Source organism: Lates calcarifer, linkage group LG10, assembly GCF_001640805.2.
Source record: "Lates calcarifer isolate ASB-BC8 linkage group LG10, TLL_Latcal_v3, whole genome shotgun sequence".
In the NCBI taxonomy this organism is placed as follows: domain Eukaryota; kingdom Metazoa; phylum Chordata; class Actinopteri; family Centropomidae; genus Lates; species Lates calcarifer.
The window spans coordinates 5,592,345-5,611,984 of NC_066842.1; the positions used below are offsets into that span (position 1 = coordinate 5,592,345).

Sequence of the window (19,640 nt, forward strand, 5' to 3'; positions counted from 1 at the left end):
TTAACACTACTTTCTGATCCATATTCATTTCTTTTATCCTCTCTGTATCTGCATTATTAGATTATGGAAATGAAATTAGATTTCCACAAGGGTAACGTTAAGTTCATTATATCACATTTGTATTTATATTTCTTAATTATATTACATTTTTCAGTACTACTAAGCAGTATTTACCAATGATTCCTTATGATACAATCAATTAAATTCTGCCAGATCAGCAACAGAAACTGATAGATGAATTAACCAATTAAAAATTATGAATTCATTCAAGGTCATTTAGGTTTTTACTAAAATTGACGCTTGAATAAGTTGTTGAGCTTAGTATAAAGCACAGTAGTGAGTGTTTGCTATAGGGCTGATGGTGCTGAATATAGCGCCACAAAAAAGGACTGAACAGCTGCTTGCGCACACAATCCACTGTTGCAGTGATCCCACTTTTAGTTTAGAGATGTGTAAATATGCAAATTTCCAGGTAAATTAAAGGCTTATTAATAACAGCCTTCTTTGAAGAAACTGACTTAAGTGCTTTTTAAGACTTTTCAATAACTTTAGATACACTAGAAAGGAATGAAAGAGTAAGGTTGAGGCTTACTTTAGCTGTCTGAATGTGAATGAGGCCTGTTTGCTGCTTGTAGCCTGGAATGACACAAAGTAGGATTTAAAACTGTATCTGACGACAAAGTCAAGCCTAATCTATGTTTATCTATTGTGTTGAAGAAGTAAACAGAAAAGATTCGCCCTCAGCTTTCCTGCCAACTCAACGTAACATAAAAAATGGAACAGATGAAAAGTGTTAAAAAATAAATCACTCTGCAAAGGGCTCTGTAGGCTACAAATGTCGTTTTTATTATTACTTTAAATAATGTCTAAATAAAGGGACTAAAGACATGCGCGTGTGACTTCTTCCATTATCAAAAATATGGTGTGGGGTGATGTTTGCAGCAGAAATCTATCCAGGGAGGGAAGCGTGCATCACAAGGTGAGACCGTTGTAGAGTCCATCAATCTGAAGACTGAACTTTGAAATGAGTCCCACCATCACCACGGACGGTGTCGGTTGTCAAAAGGGGGGGGGCAGTGATTTTTTTTTAAACCAACCAAATGTCACATTCAGAAGAAAAAAAATGTTATTTTTCAAATAAAAAAACTGAAAGACCTGGATACATTTCTACTTTTCCACATTTTTTTAACTACAGAAATTAAAAAGAAAAAGACATAAAGGAACACACAAAGGGGGGAAAACAGCTATTTTTATAATCAACTCCCTTTGGTAAAAACTGTAATAAATGGTCTTGCATTTGTCTTTTTCATATACATACTAACTTTAGCCATTTATCACTAAAGTCCACAGTAAGCTTGGAAAGTATTACTAGCACAACAACACAGATTTGTCATAAAAAGTCTGAGACTATATACAGTGTATTTACAATGTGAGCGGCATGTGGACAGTCCTCCCAGAATGAGACGAGTGTGTTTGTGTGTGTGTGTGTATGTTTGTTTGTGTGTGTGTGTACAAGCTGGTGTATTGGCGGAGGGCATTTTAAAAAGGTTGACTTCCAGGGCGGCGAGGATCATTTGTGTTAATAGAACTATATATAATATATATACACAACACATACACTGGAATACATGTCAGTATCTGACATTCACAAGCTATACAATTTTACAGTCTGAGACCAAACAGTGTTGTGAGGCTATTTTTTTTTTTTCTTTTTTACATTAGATGCAACAGTGCTTTTCGATGTTAACCCGACAATACTGTTTGGGGCTCAGGCACAGTTTCTAATAATGCTGCCATGTGTTTTTGGAAAAGGAAATGTAACCCTCTTTCCATCTAGTGATAGATACATAATTGTGATTTGGCCTTAACGCAGGAATGTCTGAACCAGATCTCTCAGACTTTATTGAGCTCCCTCCAAACCTTCAATCTGGGAAACAAAACTATTTGAAGCAACATTTTCCTCTTCCTAAATAAGTGCACTTGTCCACCACATTGTTCTCCACGGATGCTGTAGAATAACACTATCATAAAGAAATCCCTGTACGATTGATTTCAGTGGAGCTCTTACTCTGATGGCTTCAGACAAAATTGTCAGTCAAAAGCTAAACCGAAGCTCAGTTGTGATAAAATACAAAAAGCACCACTCTGTCTCTCTCAGGCTCACTGATTGTGTTGCTAAGCCCTGACGAAAAAGGCTCAGGAAAGTTTGTTAGAGAGTGCTGGTAAAAGCTCAGGTCTGTGACTGGAACATGACGATTCCTAAGTTTTGGCACCGAAGGCCCTGCGAAAAAATGGGCCCAGCTAAAAACGCTGGTAAAATCAGTAATCCTGCCGCCCCGGGTGCAACGTACACGGTCGCTAGCTTAATTGTGCTCCCATGTCAGCCTTAAAAACACATTAATAAGCCCTCGTCCCTACCTCTGCTCCCGACCTGTTTGACTTCAGACCAAAACACCCCCAGAAATCAGTCTCTCTCCTGTTTCACCTCAGCTACGGCGCCTTGCTGGGCGTGCCGTATTTGACACGGTACTTGTTGATGTTCATGAAGTGTAGGACCTCGGGCTGGCGGGTGGTGGTGCAAGGTAATAAGCCATCGCGCCCTTCACCCATCAGCCACTTGTTGGTCTCAGCGCTCATGTCGCGGGTGACATGCTCCTTTGACCCACGCCTCCACCCAGGCCTGGAAGCGTTTGTGCAGCCGTGTGCTCACCCTCTCATGTGACTGAGGAAAAAACATACATTTTGTTATTGAGTTTACTGGGTAGAGAATTACATTAATGCTGCTATGGTTAGAGAGTTGACTCTTCAGTCACCACAGATGTACTTGAAGGAATAAATCAGGTAGAGAGTGGCCGAGGACACTAAATCATTAGTATCTTCAGATTCAATCAGTATCTTTTTGCATTAGAGCTCCCCTCGCTGGTGACAAAAAGAACATTCATCTGTCACTGATAGACAGCACAGAACAGCTCTGTGTTTCCCAAGTCTTTTTTAAACCACAGTACCTGATATCAAACTCCTATGAGGAGCCAAATTTAAATCAGACAGACGAGCAGCTCTCATTGTGCAGCCTGATTTCTGTTTCAGCTGAGTTTGGTTTGGCTGCCTCATTCTGCGTTGAGGGCTGAGACGTATCAGCATTTCTCTGAGCTCTGTTTACAGTGACAAGTCTTTTCATCACCCTGTTCTGACAGTTGCTATTTCTGACTGCTGAACACCAAAAAAACCTTGCTAGCGTGCTGCTTGCAGAGTTGTCATGTCATTAGCAGAGGGTAACTGCATATTAAGGGTGTTAAGGGGTTTTTAGTATGGTGATTATTTCTTCTGTTGTTATTTGTTTGACAATGTACCAAAATTAAGTTGATACAAATGTCACTTTAGGGTTCAATGCAGTGAAATGTTAAATGTTTTTACCCAAAACAAAACTGACTATCAAACACAAGTAACTCTAAATCTTAACTGAAAAGTGATGCTTTTATTGCTTTGAAAAAAGGATTCACAGCCACTGGCAACTTGTTGAATTGTTATCGGTTGCATTCCAATATTGGATTTTACAATTGAATTTATGACGCAGCAGATCTGACTGGGTTTTATGCATTATTCAAAGATATCAAATGCATGTGTTCTATTCTGGACTGTAAATTTTAATAAAAATGTAAATATAATTTCATACAGTCCAAGCCACAACCACAAATCTCAGTGAGCAAACAGAGAAGAGGCACCTTCAGATTCATACTTTTAAAGAAATAAGTGAGTAACGGAGAAACACACTGACCATTTTTACTGAATAAATCATATGAAGGCACAGGGTGCAGTGAATACCTGGTGAGCTCGCAGCAGGGCAGTGCGTCGGTACATGTAATCCTCAGACTTGAAGACATAGACCATCTTGTAAGAGTTGAGCTTAAACATGCACTCCATTTTCTCCTTTTCCAGGGATTTCTTGCCGCCTTCACAGGCCTCCTTGTCCAGCTGCTCTCGACCCTTCTGGTACTTCCTGATCCGTCTCAGATTCCTGGTTGTGAGTGTGGAGTGAGAAACGCAATGACAGTGACTAATGAGATCCAGCAGTAATGTGTCAGAACAAATCGATTAATTTTATTTAATCAAAGGACTTGTGTTTGACATTTGTATTCGACTGTCACAGGAACAGATGTGTCAGAGCTTATGCAACAAGCTGCTCTTGGCCATAAGCATTACCTATGAGAATAAAACCTACATTCACGGTTTCAAAAACTGTGGAACTGCTGCACATCTTGTGTCAAATAACCTGTGGAACTTACCTGGGGAGAAAAACTGGCTTCTGGGCAAGGTGCTCCCTCAGCTCAGGTGTGGTGGAATCTGGGTTTAAGTAGCGTCCAACGTAATCTGACCAACGCTGCACACACAAGACAAAGGCAATAAAAGGTTTAAGACACAGGCTAGGCACATAAACACGTTTACCAACACCAGTATTACCAAAAGGTTGGCAACAGGTCCTTACTAGTATTTTCAGTCCAGCTGGAAAAGTGGACCCTCTTACTAGACAAAATGTAAAAACAACAACTTTTATTTGCATTTATTTCCTGTACATTAAATATGAAGATAAAACTAAAAACTATTACTGATTATGACATAAGCAGCCAAATGGGAAGTTTAATCCTCTTCTGAAGTGAACATTAAACGTCACTGTGGGGGTTTATGCACAGCCAAAACCAAAGTGCTGTGGTTGAGAAATTTGCATTACTCCTCACCATTTTGGCAGGTTACAGACCATCACAAAGGCCCTATTTGGTTAAAAAAAATCTTTACTGGCCTGTAAAATAGTAAAAAGAGCCGAGTGTATTTTGGAATTATAGTGTGGCTTCTGGATAAAAAAGTCATTTTGCTGAGTTTATCCAACCTCTTTGCCCAAGGGCCAAATCTCACAACCGAGAACCTTCTGCGGTGGTGGGTGGGGCTTAAGATTTTCTTACCTCTGCCTCCATGGGTTCGTCTGAGTTTTCCTCCTCTGTGTCCAGCAGCTCCACTGTGAGTTGCACCTGGCCTCTGTTTCTCAAAAACATCACCTGAGAAAGTGACAGAAACATATTAAGTATGAAGACTGAAATTAATTCAGTGTGTGGAGGACCTAAAAAGCCAGGATGCCTTGAGGGCTTGAAGGGCTGGAGAGCAAACCAGGCAGCTGCAGTACCTTAGGCTGGAATCCAGGATCCTTGTTGTAAATCACGCAGCCTCTACCAATCTTTCCCTTTTAATTCTAGTTCTTCTACCCATGCTACTTTATTTTTAACTTGATAAATGTAAAGATAAAAATAAAACACAAATATTCAACTGCATTTCAGTGCTGTAAGCTGCATTTTTCAGACCATCCCAGGCTTCATTTTTCTAACCAACTGTAGCCTGGAGTTACATTTTAATACAACTGTCTCTCCAGAGTGATCTAGTTTTGACTTATCTTCTTCAAAATGTAATCTGTGATTTATTTTTTGACAAAACTGGATAAACTTGTGTGAAGTGAGTAGGCCATCAGGTGCAAAATTAAGCTTTCAAAATAGGTCTGGAGGGAAACTGCTTGCAGGTGGCAGGTGGCTTTAAACTGCTTTACATGTTGCCAGTGTTAAATGAGAAAAAATGTAACTTAAATTATATCATAATAATTACCATATATTATATACTAGTTATATTACCATAAAAACTGGTAAGCTGTAGACAACACATTTAATTGGTAACCTCATTCAAGGGACTGGGAAAATTTCTGACACTGGTGAGTAAAGCTTTCTCTGAACAGCACTGCTTGTATTTCACTCATAACTTTTAATTTGAGAAAATGTGGAGAAGTGTGCAAATCTTTTGGTAGTGAACACACCTGAGAACAGAATGTAAATATGAGAAATCACCAGAGGTTATGTTGGTATGGGTGGGGTTATTCTTCTCTGCAGCCATGTGGAAAATTGATAATTTTAAGTACTTTTCCTTAAATTATCTCATTTCCATATTTTAAAACTTGTGCACAGTGTTTCATCTCCCATAATAATATGACACCAATTTCCCCAGTTTCCCAATGACAGTAGCAACCATGTGTATTTACCTTGAAGCAGTTCTCATCAGACATAAGCTGCTCTGCTTTCCGCTGGTAGATGGACTCCGCAGAGCTCCTTGAAGACTGGGTGGACATGGTTCCTCCGCTGGCCCCGTTGGCGCTCTCTGTCAGATAGAGGTCTGTAACTTGGACGCAGATCTCATCGCTCACGATGTGCTGGAGCTGGATGGAGAGAGGTGTGTGTGTTTGATTGGAAAACAATGAGCACAACAACTCTCGGGAACTTGCAGCTGAGAGAGCAAACAAACCCTTACCTGCCGGACGATGCTTTGGATGAGCTTGTCCATTGTGAAGGCAATGTAAGCGTGGATTGTGAACATTTCCCTCAACGAGTCCTCGTACTGAGAAGCCTCCATATTTCCATCCAGCAGATTCCTCACCATCTCCAAGAAGGCTGAGTAGTAATCCTCCACCTCGATGTCCACTATAGAAGAAATATTATCAAAAATCAGACAGAGGCATTTTAAACAGATCACCCCTGGCAGCAGTCTAATTTTCCAAGTCTGGGTGATTTCTCTTTTTCAAATATCAAATACAGTTAAGTACTGTTTCACTTATTCATCATTTTTTGTTTATTTGTGTAGCTGTTTAATCATCAATTTCAATAAAACCATTGATCTCCCTGTACAATGATTGTAATAAGCCTACAAAAACTTTCTCTATGAAAGAAAAAAAGATTATAAATTATGTATTAGAGGGAAGGAATGTGGCCCAAAAGACTATAGAGACAGTTACTGGATTTATGCTCTCTCGCAAAAAAGGAAAAACAAACAAACACACAACAGAGTAGGGATTGAATAGCAACGTGGAAAATTAATAAAAACGCATGAGGGTCTGTCTGTTGTTACTCACTGGGCTCCTTCAGTCTCAGCTGAATGGCTGGATTGTCATTCTTCTCCTTCTTGAGTCCCAGGACTTCTCTCTCCCAGTCTCGTTCTCTGACCTCCTCTTCAATCTGTCGCTCCGCCTGCCCGTACAGCCTAAGGAGACGCGAGCACAACGTCTGGTGCAGCCGCAGGAAGATGTACCAGTTGTTGTTGACGTAGAAGAGGTTGTAGGCGTCGTCGCAGCCGCGCAGCTTCTGCGCCGCCGTGTTGCTAAACAGCAGCTTGGACTTGGAGGGGCTCCCGCTGCTGGGAACGCCGTTGTGCTTTTTGGAGGCTCCTTCCTCCAGATCCATCTCCTCCTCCTCCTCTTCCTCCTCTACGTCGGAGAGCTCACCCCGCTGAGAGAACAGCATGTCGGGGATGAAGTGGTAGATGATCTGTTTGATCTTGTATTTGTCCTCCTTCTGAATGCTGGTCTGCCTCTTGACATGGTGGATGATGAGCGCTGCTGCGTCCTCCAGGATCTGACTATCCTCGTAGGTGAGTGTCAGGTGGGGGCCTGTGGGTGGGGTGGCATTTTCTTCTGAGGCCTGCTCCTGGCGCTGCAGAGCAAAATAATTTTACCGTCAGCATTTTGGAAACAGAACATATGGTTTTGTTTTACTGCTGAAATTGGTTTGATTTCTGCTCATTTCCATTTGTTTAACATGTTACATAAAAACCTGACATTATAACCAACAAAACAACTTGGTAAATCTAGGTTTTAGTCCACATTTTGTGTTAGTGCTGGTGCAGTCTTTTTTCCTCTTTCACCTCATCATAGATGCTTTCGATTTCATTCAGCAGGGACTTGGATCGAAGCACTTTGGTGTCATTCTGTTTGAAGTTTATGCCTTGATGGTCGAGAGACTTGAGGTAATACTTCTCATTCTGCTCCCTCCAGATCTTGTTGAAGCCTCGTTGGGCTTCCCGCCACTCTTCCTCCTTCGTCTTTAACCTGGTTGGAACAGAAGTTGAATCTCTGAATGACTTTGCATCATGACAACAAGATGCAAATATCTGCTGTAACTTGATGCTATTTTCAGGCAGCAGTGGCTAAACTCAAATACTGTTAAAAGGAGCGACTTCTGTTCATGTCTTTTTGCAGCAATGGAGATTGCAGTCTATAAAAGAACAAACTAATTCTCAGGAGCCATTTTTAAATCCACCACTCAAACATCATATTGCCTTTTCATCTCCTGTGTGGATTAGTGGGTTTATAAGCTGCAGTTCATAACCTCAGTCTGGGCCCAACAGAAGCTGGTGTACACACATTTACTGCACTATGTGAACAGAGTCCCATATCTTCAAGTAACACAGCAAGAGAAAAAAACACAGCTTTATGTTTTTTTTCCACAAACATAAATCAACAAATTAAAAAAAAGAAATAAAAACCAAGACTATCACTCAAAAGGGGACAGGTAAGCTGACACCCACCTCTTTAACACGATGGGGACAGAAACTGCAGGGTTTTTCTTCAGACCGTCAATGATGTCCGGTGCTTTGTCTCCGTATATCCTCTGGATGGCCTTGCGGTGCACGACCTCCGAGGAGCCACCCAGTGTGCTGTCCAAGCGGAACTTAGCCTGCTCCTCGGCAGACATGCGGGACAACTTCCGCTGCACTGTCTCCAGGACTCTGATGGTGGCCAGGTTGGTTTCCAGCACTACATCCAACTGTCAGGAAGAAAACACACAGGTTTTACTATTCTTTGCTGTGCATGGATGGGCATTTACGTTCATTAAAAAGTAATGTGTGTTCGTAAAGTTTCTCAATTTTTAAATATTCATGTCTTCTATGATTTGCCACTGTGCTCTCTAGTAAATCCAAATTCTTTGTTCAGGGATGTTTTAGAACAAGTTAAGAAGAAATTTGAAATTGGAGTAAAATCATTTTGTTATCATGGGATATTGCCCCTGTGGTGACATCAACAGACGACTGTAAATGTTTAATATTCCTGCTCACCTCGAAGCGTTCATCCTCACATCTGTAGATATGCTCCTCGTACTGAGTCTTCTTGGAGCTGACAAACGTGGAGTCCTCAGACCAGGAGGGGAAGGAGACCCAGGTGTCATTTAAGACCTGGACACAGTAGAAACATAGGTCAACTTTTAGCTTCCCATTCTTAATGATACGATGTCAACTGATGCCAATGAGAATGAGATGTTGACAGTCAGCTTAAATTTAAGGGACTTTTTCATATTATACCACCTCTGCTTATTGATTTAAAAAGCTTCAAAAGTATTAAATTCTGAACTCCTCTGTTTGTTGTGCTCTTGTTCCTTTTTCCTTATACATTTCTGTCAACAAAATCTCATCTTGGCAATATCAAAACTTCAATGTATGATGTATTAATGTGTGTTTTTTGAAATAGTTTTCGATACTAATAATATAATATATAATAATATAAGTGGACAGATATGAGAGTAGTTGAGTTTGTTTGTTATAATATTTTAAGCAAAAAACCCTAACAGGAAAATGATTCAACATGAGCTACAATAAAACAGTTCATGACTTTTTCTAAACCCTCAGGATGTCTTTTGGTTTTCTCAAAACTTTCCCCTCTCACCTCTTTACAAAGTGGAGTTCTGCCAGTGCATTTGGGCTGCTGGTAGCTTTTGGGCAGGGCTCTGTAACTGGAGCCTAGTCTCTTACAGGAAGCATAATCAATCTCCATGGCGATGCCCTCGGTGGCCCGTTCCTTAGGGTAAGTTTCGATGTGGGACATTTCTCGATATCCCAGGAAGTTTTTAAACCAGTTGAACAGCTCAGGGAATTTTCTGTATGAAAGAATTTGAGAAAAAAAAAAAACATGTATGAGATAAAAAATGTATGAGATATACATACCATATAGTGTGGAAAGACTCTTATCTCATGTGTTAAGTGAGACCACTTACCCTAAAAAGGGCAGCACCAGCTGCACCAGTTCAGCCCTGGAGATCACCTCCTGATTAAAGATGACCAGACACCGCAGGAAGTTGTCATAGGCCTCTGCACTTCGCAAGGCTTTGCGCACCTGTGATAAGGAAAAAATGTTTAAAACTGTTAATGTCAGAGGTCTGCTAAAGTTTGGGCTTAAACCCTTATTACGCTGAATTTATTATGATGACTGTGCTGTGCTTTATTTACAATCACATTAGCAATTTTTGCATCCTTGAGTATTTTCAGTATTGTTTGGAAATAGAGAATTACTGAACTGCACTTCAAAAGGAACACATTTTTGAGCCTTTGCACTGAGTTCAAACACGAACTGCATGACTTTCTGATTATTTCCTTTCATTTCATTCAGCTGGATTTTCAGCTAAACAAAAAAATGTATTCAAGCTAAAAACACAGCAAATTACCAACCCACCTTCTCAAAGAATAGAGATTCTGTGCCGACTCCATGTTTGCTGGCTTCTGCCACTGAGGAATCTTTCAAATTCAGTAACTTGGGCTTCTTCTGTAGCATTACCAAAATAGCAGTGAGAGAACGTAGGCACAACAATTACAAAACAATTCAGAAAAGGGCAGATGTGACACATGGAAATAAAAAAGGAAACAGGAGCTGACTGTAGCTTCAGCAGCATGTCAGAGTTGTATGTACCTTGACGGGTGGTGTGGTCCCTGGAGTTGGATGTCGACGGATCTGGCATCCGTTTTGATTGGGCCTCTGTTTGTTGTTGAGCTGCAGCTTTTTGGCAGTGCCGCCGTGGTCGTTCCGAACAGATTCTGCTTTCTCAGCTGTGGTCTTATTTAACAGCTGTAGAGAATACACAATACTGTTAAGACATGTGTGCATGAATATGATCTCTGAGCACATACAACAAGACAACAACTGCTGGAAAAGCTCTGAAAACTATCCATTAAATAAGACTCAATAACAACAACAACATGTATCAATGAATCATAGAGCAATAATTGGGATATTTGAGTACTATTCATTCAAATTCATACTTGAAGCTGTAATCTGCACTGAAACAAGAAGAAAAGTCTACTTCATATCACAACTTAACTTACCACTGAACTGTTGGCATCAGGTAGAAATTGCCCAAATTCTGAGAGCAGGTCCTCTTGATTCTTGAAGAGCCTGGCCACCTGAGCGTACACCTCCTGCTCCGTCAGAGCTGGTGTGTAGTTCCCTCCGGCCTCCTTAGCATTACGCTGCTCCTTCTGTAGTGGATAAGCACCGAGATTACAATGAGAGGTTACAGTGCCCTCAACCCAAGCTGCACTTAAAGCTGTACTTCTAGATTGTGTTTTAACTGAAACTGCAACACTTTATTTAAGATATGGAAAAAAATTATCACAAAAGGACTTTAAAGGTATTTCTAGGGGCGTTTCAGTTTGAGGTACAGACCTGGTACGTGTGGAGGATCTCCAGGAAGGCTTTGTAAATGTCGGGCTGGCCCTGGAAGCGATTCTTGATCTTGTTGACGTAGTTGATGGCGTGGTTGAACTCCACAGGCTGGTTGTTCTGCATGGGTGGACCGGTGGGGGTCCCGCTGAGTGGTTGGTGGAGCTGTATGGGCGGGGAGCGGGGGGAGGTGTACGCAGGGATGGACGGATTGCTCTGGCTGCTCGGTGTCAAGGCCTGGGGCTGGAGAGGCTAGGACGTGGAAGATTTTAGGGGTATTTAACCAGATGCTGTATCACAAAACACCTTTTTTTTTTTTACTTGGACCAGCTCCAGCATCTCCTTGTGGAGAGTGGAATAACAATATATTTTGTTTTTACAACCTGGCTGGTGTCCACCAGTCCATCTGCAGTTGGTACTCACCTTGCTCATCTTGGCAGGGGTAGGCTGTGTTAGAAGGGGTGGAGCGGTGGTGGTCGCTGCAGACGGGAGCTGGGCTTGGTGTTGGGTAGCTGCTCCTGTTATGGGGATGTTCTGGACTGAAATGCCATGCGGGGTGATGTGGTGGATCTGACCGGGCGTTGTCACGTTGACCAGGTCATTGGTCTGCACCTCGATCTTGTAGCCCGGTGGCAGGAAGGTGTTGAAGCCCATGATGAGGTCGGGGTGACCTTTGAAAAGCTGTGACACTCTGCTGATGACTCCTGGGGTGTCAATACTGGAAACAGAAAAACAGACAGAATGAATTTACATCCACTTTAGCTGTCAGACCTGGGGTGTCACTAAGAGAGAAGCTCTCAACACTGTGGGGCATTAAGAGTTTTACCAAGAGCAGCTTGCAATCTTTGATCTTTATATTTTTCTGAACAAATGCCCACTTTGACCTGCCAGCTGTGAGAGAGATAACAGACAAATCATTCTCAGCAAACTGAGACTGTGAAAATATATATTTAATATATTTTTTACAGAGGACTAGTATAACTTCTCATGTTTTTTGGGACACAGGGGAATGGTTCTGGTTAGATAACACTGTATCTTGCAAAAACCTGTGGCTTTATCTATAGAATATTAGTGTATGCTTATGCTTCTGTAACACACAGATTATATTAGTGCTGCATTGTGCAAATTAGTGGTACCTTGACACCCAGAGTAAAAACTCATGTAGTGAAAAATCCAAACAAGAACCAGTGGGTGTGCAAACCCAATGACTCACAGTGTCATTCTGTTAAATTAAACAGTGTTCTCACCTTTGGGACTTGAACTCTTTCATTATATCCAAAAAGTCATTGTAGACCTGAGGCTGGTTGCCAAACTGCAGTTTCACTTGGTCCAAGTAAGACAAAGCATCTTCCACCTTAGGGATAAAGAAAAGGCAGAGTCAACTTTGTCTGTTTCAATCAGTTTTTCTTTTACATTCACTTCTGACAGCAGTGCTCCAATTCATATATTAAACACCAAACATTCTTGCAGCTTAGACAAATCAACGATGGCTAACTGCTTCAGCAAAGCATTTTGAAATGTTGACAGATACTGGGAATAAAGCATAACACAAACTGGAATTAAACCCAAGTCTTAAAATGTTAATAGAGAGTCTACTCCAATTTATGTGGTGCTTAAAAAATGTGCTCAAAGCATCAGCAATCAACCAATCCACAAAACATTTAATGGGCTAAAAACTCACAAGTTCCCGAAAAGCCTCTAGTAGTGTCTGTATATTTATTTTCACCAACTTCTATGGCCTGAAACATCCATGACGTTTTCAGGTTTTCCGTGGGATGTGACAACTGACAGTGCCTGTCAAAACAAAAGCGTCAGACTAACCTTGAGCCTCTGAAACTGCTGCTGGCCCTGCGCTGAGCCTTGAGGAGCAGCTGTATGGCCGTGTCCTGACATCACTGAGGGCCCATGGGACTGGACTGCTGGGTTGTGGTGGTGGGACCCCCCGTGGACGGCTGGGCTCGGGGTGTGCCCGTGCCCGCCACTGTTCTGGGCCACGGTGGGAACCTGGGAAAGCAGGGTAACTTTTAAAACATGATGGCAACAATAGTTAACAGTAGCTGAATGATATCTGATGGATGGTACCTGTCATGCAAATCACCACATACAGGAAGTGTAGAGTAATTTATAAGGGGTCAGTTAAATGATGGTCTGAGTTATGGTGGTGAACAGAATAAGCTTAAATCAAATCCACATTGGACCAACAAAATCTACCTGGTATCCCTGGGGGACGGAGTACTGGACGCCTGCTGTGGGCTGCATGTTGTCAGACACGGCCTCGTACACAGCTGGGGCTAGAGCAGGGGCGAGGACACGAGGCGGGAAAGCCTCCGCGTTGCCAGCAAGGCGCCGCTGCTGGGACGCAAAAACCGTTTCCTGATCCTCCAGTCGCCGCTTCATTATGAACTCATACTCGTGAGAGCTGAGAGACCTGGGAATAAAGAGCAGCATATGGACCCTATTTCATACTGGTAGACCTCTGTCAAGTTATCAGAATGCAATCGGTCTCTTGAATTCATTCAATGATTTGTTGAGGAAGATATGACTTTTTTTTTTACTCCAGCTGTAAATTTATGGATACACACAGTGCCAGCCAGCCACTTCTGTTGTTTGGTTTAGGAAGAAAATAATTACATAGTCTCTGACCATAGATCTAAGGACACATCCTATGCTTTTAGCAACACAACAAGGAACATATGATAACATATATCTATTTTACTTTGTGTGATGCTTTAAGAGTGTTTTTCAAAGATCAAAGTTACACTGACAGAAGATTTAATCTGTGCATGTCATTGCATCCTGAGTTCAAGTGTCTGATTACACTTTCTTTGAACTTGCAGATGTCTTGGGCCTCTCCCACAATGCTCAAGTGATGCTCTGATCAGCCCAAAACCTGAAGCTCCATCCTACTGCATATGTAACAACGAGCAGCTACGTCACCACAGGACTGTGGCAGAGACTGTAGAACAATGGTATGAAAATGAGAAAACTTTGTACGTGTGCAAGGCAGAGCCGAAGGGAACAGCTGTTTAACCCAATGGTCGTTTGACTTGTTTAAGTCATTTTTTCAGCACAAATACCAAACACTCTTTGGTAGCTTTTAGTTTGTGAGGATATGCTGCTTTTCTTAGTTTTATGTGAGAATAAATTGAATATCTTTGAAATTTGGGCCACTGTCTGACATTTTAAAGACCAAATATGAACCATTTAATCAAGAATGAAAATGAAAATAGTTGTTAGTAACAACCCTTAACAGTGTGTGGAAAGTTCAAGAAAGTAGCAGTTTTTACCAAAGTGAGTTTTTCATTAAATAAGTGCTCAAATGACAAATTACAAAGCTTTTGTCTAGTTAAATACCATGTTTTCTGATTCTGGTCTTTTAATAGTCAGTTCTTTCAGAGTACAAATTCTTGTTTTGTGTGTATTTTATCGGGTATACATATAGTTAATAGAATTGTGACAATTACATCAACAACCTGCATGTTAGTTAGCAAGTAAAATCATACTTACAGTAACATTTTTCATTAGTCATTTGAATAAGAGAAAGTGTTTTATCTGTCAGTAAGCCAGCACTTTTGCACCTTTTGGTTTACGGGCCTGTTGCTGTGATTGCAGCTCCAGATGAAATTTTAAACCAAAAATATCCAGACTCATGTCAAGTCATCAACAATCTAATCTGGATAAGCCAGTTATTCATGTATGAAGAATGCCCACCAGTCAAAACATAATGGCAAAAGAATAATAATTTCAGAGGGTAGTATTTGAGCAGCTTTAATGTTGTTTTTGGTGTAAGAAAGGCAACCGTAATAGTTTACTCATAATACCAAATTTTATAAACGCTCATGTGACGTTCATGGGGCTCCGGGGGGGGGGCGGGGGCTTGGGTTGTTAAACAGCTATTCCCATCACGTCTACATCTCTGCCCTTTTACCTAACCTCATACATGGCTGTGTTCCTAACAAAAATGATAAACAATAGGAATAAATGATAAACAACGGGAGCACAATGCGCAAAGCACCGCTGCACTCTATACGAAAGCAACCCCTCCTCCCTAAATTTCTTACGTATGCTGTCACCGAAGCGGTGAGCTCTCCTAAGTGATCATACTTAGAAACACATCTTAAATGCATCTAAATGTTAACATGTACTGAATGTGAAACTTGCAGTCTCCGCAGCCAATGAAACACAGACAGTGGACGTCAGCGCTGCAACAAACAGGTGCTGCGGGAACGTGGGAGTTAGTCTGCCATTCACAACTTCCTCAAGACAGCAACAACTCCTCGTCACACGAATGAATGACTTTCTTGAAAAAAAAGAAAGCTAGAGAGACCACGAGAAGATGAATACATCACGTTTCAAAACCCGATTATCGAGCAAAAGTGACATAATGACTGTGAAAGTCAAGTGCCCGTGTATTAAGTAACCTAACGCTTAGTCTTCGGGCAGCGGAGCCGTTCACCGACAAATCCTCGCACTTCACGGCCACGTCCAAAGAAAGCGAGGCTGCAGTATTTATGGGTATATCACCTTCGCTCGGTGTAGTAACGTTACGGTCACGTACGGGCAAATACAGCTATGTCTGCTACATGCTAACAGCCGTTAGCCGACCATCCCCTTTACGGCCTAGCGACACAAGCACCGACCTCGAGTTACAGCACGACGCTTCCCCCCACGCCCGCCATTTAGAGCGTGGCGCAGGAGTGCAGAAAATTACATCCCGTTTCAAGCAGGTAAGCGCTAAAAGTCGCTGACTTGCTGGCCGTGTGGCTGACCACCCAGTCTGAAAGCATTTAAAAGTGTTTATTTTAATAACTTCGCCTAGAACTTGTTTTGTCGACAGGGCTTGCGAGCTGCCAGTTAGCTGCTAGCTAATGTAAACAACATGGGTAGCCCGACACCGAGCACCGTCCGGGGCTAGCAGGGGAAGCACATGCAGCTAAGCATCAGCGATCTGGCTCGCTGTTGCTGGAACATCTGTAGTAAGAATTCACTATCGACTTGTTAGACTGCCCATATCGGGTCTTGCTAAGAGTGGGCGACAAGCAAAGAAACGTCGATCTCCCGTGTGGTTTACTTAAAACGTCTGCTAACGGTAGGCAGGTAGCTAGCTGTGTTAGCTTGCTGAATGAATTCAGCTGAACTCACCCGCTCTCCTAAAACAGCGAGCTGAAGTTCGCGGATGATGGTTTGATAATCCGTTATTTGTGGGTTAACCGCTGCACCTCAAGCTGGAGAAGACACCAAAGCGGACGTATAGGTGAAAAGCAAAGTTATCGGTCGCGTGTGATTTAAAATAAACAAATCAAGCTGTGGGCTGCAAAGTGAAAATCTCCCCGAGAGAGGAAAACAATCTCCGTTCGGTTAGCAATGGAGGGAGGCGTGGTTTTGGATATGGACCCGCCCCTTCACGAGCGCTATTGGTCAGTTCGTTCAGGGGTTCCGCAGAGAGGCGGGGCGAATGACCCGGGTTGTAGGATTGAGCTATCAATCAAGGATTTGTCGTACAGTCACCAAGCACGCCCATTTTGACTTGAAGCGCGACAATGCCAGCAGTGAGTACAGTCCCGGTTCAACTGATATATAAATGTCTCTAAAGGATCAGGGGCGTAGTGCCAGTTTAATCTCCGAGGGAACCCCTGCAGACCCCGTCATAGGACACATGCCACTCTCATTATCTCGCCAGTTTTCCCCAAACACCCAACAGTAATCTAAATCTGAACTGATTAAGTTGATTAAATTAATAAATAAAATTGATTAGTTGACTAACAGAAAATTAATGCCATTTGTGAGCAAAAGCTCCCAAAGCTCGCTGCCAACAGAATATAGTATAGTATAGTAATCACACTTTTAGAGGTTACTATTTGAGAGACTCTTTGGTGCAAGAAATTGTTTGTCAGACTAATCAGCCAACGGTAATAATTTAGTTATAATCCTACTAACTTAAAATGTCACAAGTTTTTAATTTATGCAACTAGCAAACAGCTTCTCAAATGTGAAAAAACCTCAAAAAACTGGTTCTCCTATACTGAAATACTACCTGCCATCAGGTTTTCTGCAAGAATTGTGCACTACATTTTAGTGGCGCAGGTTCCCAAAGATAAGTTCAGGGGACCAGTTTACCAAACAATAATTGGGACTTTTGGGGCCTCGGGGCTGTTGCCCACTTTGTCCAGCTGGTAATCTGTACACATGCGTTTACATTACATTCACTACACAGTTATTTGCATCCCTTATCTTTACATTGCCATTACCACACCAATACAAAATAAGATGCAGTAGAGATGCAACAATTAGTTGATTCATTGATTTGTTTATCGGTTCAACAGAAAAATTGTGTTTTAGTCATTCTTAAAGCAAAAAATGCAAAACCTTTGCTGGTTGCAGCTTCTCTTCTGAAAGTTTTCTGATTTTATATCATATTAAACTCAGTATCTTTGTGTTTTGAAACGTTTCAGCAAAACAAGATATCACCTTAGGATTCTGGGAAACTTTAACCTAACCTTTACAATTTTCTGCTATTTTACAGACAAAGTTATGAATCGTTTAACTGAGAAAACAATCTGTACATTGAGTGATAATGAAAATTATTGTTAATCGCATCCATTAGACACAGTATTGGTTAATCTCTAAAGACTACAGTGAATTACCAGGCACTATCATTGGATATATGTAATCAAAATAGGGTCGCAGTCTTCTATCTAGGTATCTATTGGATGCATTAAGATCTACACAACTACCTACTTCCTGGAGTTAGGTAACACGTGACTCTGTAGGAGGGAGTCTTCCTTTGCACTTGTGTCCCTCCCCTTTGTGGACGCTGCAGCCAATCATTGCACAGAACCGTCCTTACAAATCCCCAAAAGGTGGAACTTCCAAAATAAACCATCGCCCACGACAGGCGGAGCTGCAACACCAGCCCGGGATTCCTCCTTCTAACACAGGCAAAGGGTTCAGCAGCGACTGATAGGCTGCAGCACACACATACACACTCTCTGCTCCACTATCCCGACTCTTCCCCTCATAATTGCGTGCATCTTATCAAAAAGACATGCTCCAAACCGAAACCAGTGTTTGATCAAAAATACGCCTGATTCTAATTCTCCAAACGCGCATTATAAGAGTATTCCTCGGCTGCTTTACAAGTCATTTTTCCCAAGTTTTGTGCAAAAGCATGCAAGACAACGCACTGCGGGGCTGTGGAGATCCCCACAACACTGAACTACACGGTTATAGGAGGATCAACCAGCTCAGCTGCACTCAGCGTCGGTCGACGTGGGTATTTGCAGGCTGCACTCTCCAAACAAAAGGGTTCACGGGACAAAAACGCATCATCTGGTAATTGACGCTTTTGCATTTAGCACCGGTGGACACGGAGGAGTGGGGCCTGGGCGGCTACTGCCGCTGCATATTTTCTTGGCGGCAGGAGCCGATTCAGTTGCCCTTACTAAACAATGCCAAAGTCAAACGAAACGGGAACTACGGCGTCGCTGTATGGAAAACATCGGCACGGCGCGGAGCCACGCCATTCTCCGCGCCCCCCCTCCAAAAAAAAAAAAAAAAAAAAACATCGCAGCCAAAAGCAGCAGAGCCCCATTTTTTCCTCTGCAGAGGAGAAGGCGACCCGCGCCTTGAGCAAATCATATTCTTTGTTTACTTGCAATAGTCGGGAGTAAAAATGTCTAACCTGTCTCACCACAACAACTCCCTCCCCCTCCTACCGATCCATTTGCAAACAAGCGTTACATGCTCACACACAACGCTGCAGACAAAATGTTTCGACTTCCAGACAGCGGGATGCCTCGCATTACCACCGCACAGCCCCGGAGACACTGTTTACTAGCCGACAAAAATGACGACCTGCTGATTTTTTGCCATCTACCACGTTATGTTTTTCTGCTTTTCTGTTGCCGTTTACGAGCATTAAAAAGCCCCCTTTCAATTCATTTCAGGACACAAAAGGCGCCACTGAGCACAAAACGCTTCCCCCCATCTCAAAATAAACATCGTTCACTTGTTATAACGACAATTCTAAAGATATTATTTAGTTTAACCAGCTGTTACATACCCAGGAAAAAGACTCCTTACTCCGGATTCGTGTTTGTAACAAAATAGTTGGAGACGCCCCCCTCCGCTGGCATTGGCGCACAGTACAATCCACGTCATTTTATTTTGAATATCACCCGCTAAAACCGAGACAGCGTCAGTGAAGCAGCCATCAGATAAAAACTGTGAGGGCAGGACTGTGATCTAAACTCAACATCTTTACAGTGAACGGAAGTTACCCTGAGCAGTGGTGGAAAGTAATTTAATGAGTTTACTCAAGCACTGTACTTGCACTTTATGTATGCACTCCTACCCC

The 19,640-nt window shown here is 42.1% G+C and overlaps 1 protein-coding gene across 1 annotated transcript; it reads right to left on the reverse strand.

Moving 5' to 3' along the window:
* Window positions 1-823: 823 nt before the first annotated feature.
* On the reverse strand, window positions 824-19,438 carry sin3aa (SIN3 transcription regulator family member Aa). The gene is given in 22 exon segments (XM_018675886.1): window positions 824-2,661; window positions 2,663-2,722; window positions 3,823-4,015; window positions 4,284-4,378; window positions 4,956-5,048; window positions 6,071-6,244; window positions 6,337-6,506; window positions 6,935-7,511; window positions 7,723-7,906; window positions 8,386-8,624; window positions 8,914-9,030; window positions 9,518-9,728; window positions 9,846-9,964; window positions 10,301-10,390; window positions 10,535-10,690; window positions 10,948-11,100; window positions 11,288-11,536; window positions 11,708-12,002; window positions 12,532-12,638; window positions 13,106-13,288; window positions 13,496-13,712; window positions 19,347-19,438. Coding segments are annotated over 21 exon segments (3,822 nt in total). The 5' UTR covers window positions 13,682-13,712; window positions 19,347-19,438; the 3' UTR covers window positions 824-2,490.
* Between the last annotated feature and the right edge of the window lie 202 nt (window positions 19,439-19,640).